Here is a 9,323-nt window from a genome sequence, read left to right as displayed (position 1 = left end):
CTCCATATGCTTTTCTCATTAAGAAATTTCATTTTATTATTAATAAAAATTCATGTCGACACCCCTATCAGCTAAAAAGAAAATGGAGGTACTATTATTTTATCATTGTCACCTCCACCTCAGGAAAAAAAAAAAACATCTAAAAAAATTATAGTTTTCCTTAATTCAAGAATTGTTTGGCACTAAAATCTTCTTTCTTATTGCCCTTCCAAAAAAATTAAAAATCAATGGTCCACCACATGCCCACAGTTTAGAATAAAATTTTACCTCAGTTTCAAGATTCTAAATGGATAACTCTGACACCTCTATGACTCTTCTTATCTAATCTAAGAATAATAATCCCATCTTCTTTTTTCCCCCTATAAATACTCAAACCAATCACCAAACCTTTCATTTTCCATTCTACCTAATCATAGTTGATTCAATTTGCTTCTTTTTATTTTAAGATCTCTATTTGTTTGTTTTCAAAAGGTTAAAGAAAAATGTTGACAATATTCAAGAGTGGTGTTATTGATCCACCAAAGGAGTTACAAAGTCCAGCTTCATTACAAGCATCAATTAAAGCTGCAACACCTGAAGAAACTATGAAGAATTTCCTATCTGCAAATCCAAATAATGGTTTTTCTATTGGATTTATGGATAAAGCATTTTTGGCCTATTCTAATCGTGCTAGTTCATACAATACTTTGCAACGGTATATTATAAATCCTTTTTTTTTTTCTCTTAAAATTTGATTAATTCCGAATAGGGATGACAACGGCACGAGGCAGGACAGGACAAAAAATAAATGAGGTAAAGATGACAATAGGGTGGGGCAGGTGAAAACATTGTGCAACTTATAAATTTGACCGGTCGAGAAAAAAATAATTAAATTTACTAACCAAATGTGTAGTAAAATAACAGCAACATGTCCAGTGTGGTTCCATTCTAGGCAGGGTAATACCTTACCCCTAGGCAAGTAAAGCAGGAACATATACTATTATGTATTAAATATATATTTTATATATATTAGTTATCAATATACAAAAAATATACATTATATATATTATAAACTAATATACATATTTTCGTGCTATTATTTTAATTGGTAGCTATTTATGTCAATTTTTCAAACATAAATGAGTAAAACAACAAAGCGAGGCAAATGAGTAAGAATACTTAAGTATCCATAAATTTTGATATTAGTTCCTGTATAGTGTACTTTTGGTCCTTATGCTTTTGAATTTTCGCAAATTTTTATTTAATTGTTATATCATTTAATTAACTTTATTTAATTGCTATTTCATATATAATGGTGTAATATATACTCCCTCAGTTCCAAAAAAATTATCCTCCTTTTTCTTTTAGGTTGTCTTAAAAATTATCCTCTTTCTATATTTAAAAACAAAATTTTATGAAATTATTTACGATCACATCAATATCGAAGGTTTATTTTGAATCCTATATTTTAAAAAAATTCTTTTATTTTTTAAACTTTGGGTCAAATTAAAAAAGAACAATTTTTTTTTTGGGACGGAGGGAGTACGATTATTTTAACACAGCCTAAAAGTACTGGTCTTGTTAGGAGGCCACCGGAAATAACTTTACTACCTCCCAAGATCCCAAGGTAGTGGTGGTCTAAAAGTACCTAGTATTATCTCATGTTTTAATTGTTGTTCTCGAATTCTCCCAAGTTTATAATTTTTCTGCCTATGAATTATTTATATGATGCGAAATTATTGTTATATATATATTTATATATGTTTTTTTTGTAGGATGTTCTGTGGTGTGCATGACATATACTGCATTTTCTTGGGAAATTTAAACAACCTATGTGCTCTAAACAAGCATTATGGGCTATCAAAGTGTGCTAATGAGGCCATGCTTGTAAGTGAGGCATATCGGACCCTCCGTGACAGAGGCCCATACCCGGCCCATGAAGTCCTCAAGGATCTTGAAGGTAGCTTTGGATTTGTGATATATGATCACAAGGCTGATGCAGTCTTTGTTGCCCTTGTAAGTATATATTACAAACATAGAAATACTATTATGTTTATTTTACCTTTTGGACAAGTTACACATTTGGCCGTTCGACCAAAAATATTTATGGCGACTACCCTATACATATAGTATACTGTCGTTATACATATGCTGACTATAATTTTGCCTTAATTTGTTTTATAAGGTCATGCTATATTTTTTTGTGTCACTAATTAATATCATGAATGGTGTTATTTGAATAGGGTGGTGATGAAAAGGTGAAGCTCTTTTGGGGCATAGCATTTGATGGATCCGTGATGATATCTGATAATGTGGATCACATTAAAGCAAGTTGTATCAAATCATTTGCTCCCTTCCCAACCGGTATGTATCTCAAATCTCAAATTTAAAAGTAATTGCCTAATTTATGCTCGAATTAGTGCTTAGTGGAAGCTTAGTGCACCGAGTTATCATTTTTTTTTAATCCCCTAAACTACAAGGGTTACCAGGGTCGAATTGCACAAAATCATTGTCTTTGGTCACGTGCTAAGAATAGCGGGAGCTTAGTACATCATGGTGCCTTCTATTCTTTATTCACTAGGCTACAAGGGTGGATGATGAAAATAGTGATTAAATTGCACAAGGCCCCTACTTTGGTCACGTGGTAAGAACCCGACACGTGACGAATTGGTTAGGCCCAAATTATAGTTCTGAATCTTGCTTAGGACAAAGCTTAGTATTTAAACTTGTCGAAAGGTAGAGGAGTGGGTCCATACTTTGCAGAGTTTCAAACCTACGCATCAAATTTTGCTTGGTATCTAAAAGAAAGATGGAACAATTACATTACGAAATTTGGACTCATAGTTGTCAAAGTCCATTTTATTCTCAGGCAGGGGCAGATTCAGAATTTTACATTTGTAGGTTCCAACGATCTCAAGTTAATATATAATTAGAAATGAGTCACAATAACATTTATAGACATTTAGTAGACTTCGTACTGCATATATAGAATTTGAGCAAAAGTTGTTGAATTCCCTAATGCATATGTAGGGTCTTGAGTACAAGTTGTTGAGTTCTCGTGAACTAAGTTACGTGTAATTCCGCCTCTGATCTCGGGTGTGATTGATGTGTTTTTGCAGGGTGCATGTACCATAGTGAAACAGGATTGAAGAGCTATGAGCATCCAAGTTACAAGATGAAAGCAATGCCAAGAGTTGACAGTGAAGGTTCAATGTGTGGAGCTTATTTCAAGGTTGATGTATACTCAAAAGTTAATAGCATGCCAAGAGTTGGTAGTGCAGCAAATTGGGCAACTTGGGGCCAGTAGACACTATTTTGGACCTCATTAAAAAGAAACAACAACACTAAACATAGACTTGTTATCTTTGTCAATTATTGCTGTCTTTTCTGATTATCTCCATTGTATTTCAATCATTTCATCTTCCAAAAGGACTCAACCTTGTAAATTGTCTTTGAGATTCCTAGATTGTAAGATACTTGTTTTTTTTCTTCTCTCTTTTTGGTTTTCTTATTTATTTAGTTCTGTTTGAGTAGGAAAAAGTGAATGTGCAAATTTTCCTCTATGATTAGGGGGCTTTCATATCTTCATCTCTTGTATGTATAAGTTTCAATATCAATAAAAACTTGACAAAAAATAAATGAATGATTTAATTTTGAGTTTAGTAGGTGATGCAACAAAATTATAAAGTTTGAAAAGAAAAGAAGAGGTTATTACTACGCGCAATGCATTTATGTTTTGGAATCACTTGAAGTAATTTATAGATAAAATCTTCATAAAAATTGAAATTTATAATCTTAAAAATAATACATGTTATTTACCTGGGGCGGATTCATACTATTAGGTGTGGGTTCGTGGGAACCCCACAACTTTCATCCGAAGTTTGTATTTATAATGTGAAATTCTTCGAGTTGAGAACCCAGTAACAATAAATATTGCTAGTTGGGAACTCATAAACTTTAAAATTTTGGATTCGCCTATGTTATTTACTATAATATGTAAGAGTGATCCAATCGTGTAAAAATTGAATTAGGAATCAACTAATAAAGACCCTCTTTGCAAACATTTGTTCATTTTAAATTTAACAATTTAGATTTATTCTAGTTAATATATTAAAAATTGAAGATCCATAGAATTTACATTTGACGCTTCAAGACTTACTTTTGCAATTTGTATAATATAAACAGCCTTACTTTATGCATCGCGTAACACTATGATTTGACTTAATGCCTTCTCTCTAACTATTGTACCATTCTTCTGGGAAGTTTACCCTTTTTTCTTGCTCTCCATTATGTTCACTTATCATATTTAACTTATTCTGGGTATTAATTTTTTTTAGCAGGGATCGTTCTTTTAATAGGTTTTACGTAACATAAATTTGGATTAGTTAGGGTTTTTCGAACATCGGACAAGAAATAAAAAAAAATTACTTTCTTGTCTCAATTTTTGTGGCACGCTTTTCTTTTTTGTCTGTTCAAAAAATAATGTCACTTTTCTATATGCGTTTTTTATTTAGTTGGGTTGGGTTCAAATAGAGCGGGTTTAAAAATGAAATCAGGTTATGTTAGAGATTTCCGTTAAGACAGGGGTATATTTGAAAACTTTAATAGCGAGAGGGATGTTTTTGACCCTTTTCCCTAAAAATAATTTACTTTATGAGATGATTTATAGCAACACAAATATCCAAGGCTTGTTTTGGACAATAAATTTTAAAAGTCTTCATTAATTTCTTTAATTTCGTGCCAAATTAAATAGTACCACATAAATATTATTTAGGATAGAGAATCATATTTAGAGCCTGTTTGGATAGGCTTAAAATAAGCAGTTTATAAGCTGGAAACAGCTTATAAGCTATAAAAAAAAATTGGGGTGGGCTAACTTTTTTTTTTTTTTTGGCTTATAAGCTGCTTCAGATAAGTTAAGTCAAACGAGTCCAATTATTTTTTTAGGCTTATTTTATGCACAAAATAACTTTAAGCTGATCAGCCAAATACTCAAAAAAACTGAAAGCAGCTTATAAGCAACTTATAAGTCAATCCAAACGGGCTCATAGTGTACTCATTAACTTTAATTAGCTATGCCCTCAATATGCCTGACGTGTTTACAATGTGACCACAAATTACCAAGACCTTAAATTGTGGAAGGTCACCAAATCTTTCAAACTCGCTTGCTATATGACCACAAATTTATATTATTCTTTATTATCAATAGAGAAGGAAAACAGGCAGGAAACAGACCAATGATTATTAAGCAAATAAAAAGAAACTAAATATATATGAAGACGATTGTCAATGTGGACCACTGTACACATAAAGCACCAAATGTCCACCTCCCTATGCTGATTATGTCCCCCATCAAAATTTTCTATAGGAATAATTTGTACAAATGCAAACACTTCACGTCGTCATTTTATATTTAAATTCTATCTCAATCTAAAAAGTTGTACAAAAATAAACTCGGGTCATAATTTTGGTACACCAATCTTTGCCTGACTAGTAAAATTAACATTGTTCATAAATTATGTCGACGGGGACATGACTTTAATACAGATTGTTCACAAGTTTTTTAGATAAGCAAAACTTATCTTGCAAGTTATAGAGACGGTCGTAACTTTAATCAAATTGTCCACAAGTTGCTCAGATGGGCAAAATTTGTTTTGTTCTCAAGTTATATAGATGAACTTAACTTTAATCAAATTGGTCACAAGTTTTTATGGGCAAATTTGCTTTACAAGTTATACCGGCGGGCATAACTTGAGTACAAATTGTTCAGAAGTCCCATCAAATCGACAACTTGGGCTGTGACAATTTCACCAATTAAACAATTTTTATATCACCGTGTAGATTAAGATTTTTTGCTAATATTTTAATAAGTATAATGTTTAGTTATTCCATCCGTCTCAATTTAAGTGTCTTGCTTTCTTTTTTATTTATCCCAAAAAAAAATATTATTTCTCTTTAGTAAGTTGATAATTCAAACATTCTACATGACACGTTTATAACCACAAGATTCAAATGGTATTTTAGTATATTACACACATCTTTAATTTAGGACTACAAAATTTAAAAGTCTCTTAAACTCAATACCTAGTTAAACGAAGACACTTAAATTGAGATGGACCGATGGAGGGAGTATTATCCTCTATCAACGTGGCCCGCACGTTATTCCCTGTCAATCTCTCAAATGTTAGGTGATGTTATTTGAAATTACAGATTATTTATTTTATAAGATACAAAAATATTATTCGATCGATTGTATCCACTTAATATACTTCTCATTAAATATTATTTTTATATATATCCTTTACTTTTTTACTTACATGGAAAAATATGTTACGACTAAAATAACCAACATTAGAAATTGAGCTAGTGACCATATTTTATCATGCAAAATTAAAGAATGTCAATCATTTATTTGCTGAAAAAGTTGAATATATATTCTGATAAAAATAAAAGCGGTAGCATGTTCATCCATAAATAATTCACATTAAGATCGTATCCACTTAATATACTTCTCATTAAGGTTTGCGTACACTCTACCCTCCCCAGACCCACTTTATGGGATTCACTGGGTATGTTGTTGTTGTTTGTTATTGTAATCATTTATTTGCTGAAAAAGTTAAATATATATTCTGATAAAAATACAGGCGGTAGCATGTTCATCCATAAATAATTCAGATAAACTATAGGGACAAGAAGTTTTATTCATCACATGTGAGATCATAGTTTTTCTATCCCGCTTTACCAACTGACACAAAGTATAAATCCTAGTACTTTTACCCTCATCTTAATATAATTCACGCACAACTTCTCTTTGTTTTTATTTCTTTTAAGTCTTTTTTTCTATTCTGTTTTAATTGGAGCACCAATGAATAATTTATTTTCAGAAAATTTAAACTCTTTTTTCCGCGAATGATTCACATAAGTAATGCCTTAAATGAATATACTCAAGAGGAATATTCAATAGTTGAAATCGTTTAACAACCCAACGAAATTGGAGGTGGTTGTTGAAATGGTAATAAACAAAATAAAAATTTGTGGTTGGAAAAGTGAGAAACTAAAATAAACAGAAAGTTTAGAAGAATAATTATCAGTGTTGTTGTGGTGCTTACGCTTTTGGAAATTATACGTCTGTCTGCGTGTGTTACCTATTTATTTTTATTACATAAAGTCATCCAACTTAATGAAATTTATCACACAAAAAATACTTTCATTTTTTGTTTCATAATAATCATCCAATTTAATTAAAGTTTATCATACAATTTTTTTTAATAAAAGTCATTCAACTTTGACCAAGTTAACTACTAAGTAAATTTAACTCTAATTCTTATATTGTATATCAAAATATGACATGCCAGTACTCGATCTAAATTAGCTAGTTAACTTAATAAAATATAAATGTAATGGATCAATTTTAGAGACCTTCCCTCAGGATTCTCTTCATAACACTAACTACGTATTGCCATTAATGACAGTATTAACAGGGTAAGAATTGCGGCCTATTTTCTTGGTTGTTAAACTTTTTTTCCATGAATGATTAACATAAGTAATACTTTATGAATACACTCAAGGAATATTCAACAGTTGAAATCGTTTAACAACTCAACAAAATTGGAAGTGGTTGTTGAAATGGTAATAAACAAATTAAAAATATGTGGTCTGCAAAGTAAGAAACTAAAGTAAACAGAAAGTTAAGAAGAATAATTATCAGTGTTGTTGCGGTGCTTATGCTTTTGGAAATTATATGTCTGTGTGCGTATGTTACCTATTTATTTTTATTACATAAAGTCATCCAACTTAATAAAATTTTATCACACCAAAAATACTTTCATTTTTTGTTTCATAATAATCATCCAATTTAATTATAGTTTATCATACAATTTTTTTTTTATATATAAAAATCATTCAACTTTGATCAAGTTAACTAATAAGTAAATTTAACTCGAATTCTTATATTGTATATCAAAATATGACATGCCAGTACTCGATCTAAAGTAGCTGGTTAACTTAATAAAATATAAATGTAATGGATCAATTTTAGAGACCTTCCCTCAGGTTTCTCTTCGTAACACTAACTACGTATTGCCATTAATGACAGTATTAATAGGGTAAGAATTGCGGCCTATTTTCTTGGTTGTTACACTTTTTTCCATGAATGATTAACATAAGTAATACTTTAAATGAATACACTCGAGGAATATTCAACAGTTGAAATCGTTTAACAACCCAACAAAATTGGAAGTGGCTGTTGAAATGGTAATAAACAAAATAAAAATATGTGGTCGGCAAAGTGAGAAACTAAAGTAAACAGAAAGTTAAGAAGAATAATTTTCAGTGTTGTTGCGGTGCTTATGCTTTTGGAAATTATACGTCTGTGTGTGTGTCTTACCTATTTATTTTTATTACGTAAAGTCATCCAACTTAATGAAATTTTATCACACCAAAAATACTTTCATTTTTTGTTTCATAATAATCATCCAATTTAATTAAAGTTTATCATACATTTTTTTTTAAAATAAAAGTCATTCAACTTTGACCAAGTTACGTAATAAGTAAATTTAACCTGAATTCTTATATTGTATATCAAAATATGGCATGCCAGTACTCCATCTAAAGTAACTAGTTAATTTAATAAAATATAAATGTAATGGATCAATTTTAGAGACCTTCCCTCAGGTTTCTCTTCGTAACACTAACTACATATTGACATTAATGACAGTATTAACAGGGTAAGAATTGCGGCCTATTTTCTTGGTTGTTAAACTTTTTTTCCATGAATGATTAACATAAGTAATACTTTAAATGAATACACTCGAGGAATATTCAACAGTTGAAATCGTTTAACAACCTAACAAAATTGGAAGTGGCTGTTGAAATGGTAATAAACAAAATAAAAATCTGTGGTAAGCAAAGTGAGAAACAAAAGTAAACAGAAAGTTAAGAAGAATAATTATCAGTGTTGTTGCGGTGCTTATGCTTTTGGAAATTATACGTCTGTGTGCGTGTGTTACCTATTTATTTTTATTACGTAAAGTCATCCAACTTAATGAAATTTTATCACACCAAAAATACTTTCGTTCTTTGTTTCGTAATAATCATCCAATTTAATTAACGTTTATCATACAATTTTTTTTAATTTTTTTTTATAAAAGTCATTCAACTTTGATCAAGTTAACTAATAAGTAAATTTAACTCGAATTCTTATATTTTATATCAAATTATGACATGCCAGTACTCGATCTAAAGTATCTAGTTAACTTAATAAAATATAAATGTAATGGATCAATTTTAGAGACCTTCCTTCAGGTTTCTCTTCGTAACACTAACTACGTATTTCCGTTAATGAC

At 30.3% G+C, this 9,323-nt stretch overlaps 1 protein-coding gene across 1 annotated transcript; it reads left to right on the top strand.

The window, feature by feature from the left end:
- The first annotated feature begins 386 nt into the window (after positions 1-386).
- On the top strand, positions 387-3,630 carry LOC132617987 (stem-specific protein TSJT1-like). The gene is made up of 4 exons (XM_060333055.1): positions 387-694; positions 1,755-1,995; positions 2,223-2,343; positions 3,099-3,630. The coding sequence occupies exons 1-4, from the start codon at positions 483-485 to the stop codon at positions 3,284-3,286; spliced, it is 762 nt and encodes a 253-aa protein (XP_060189038.1). The 5' UTR covers positions 387-482; the 3' UTR covers positions 3,287-3,630.
- Positions 3,631-9,323: the final 5,693 nt, after the last annotated feature.

Source organism: Lycium barbarum, chromosome 11, assembly GCF_019175385.1.
Source record: "Lycium barbarum isolate Lr01 chromosome 11, ASM1917538v2, whole genome shotgun sequence".
NCBI classification, from domain to species: Eukaryota; Viridiplantae; Streptophyta; class Magnoliopsida; order Solanales; family Solanaceae; genus Lycium; species Lycium barbarum.
Note: the sequence above shows the minus strand (reverse complement) of the source record. Positions and strands in the feature narration are given on the sequence as shown.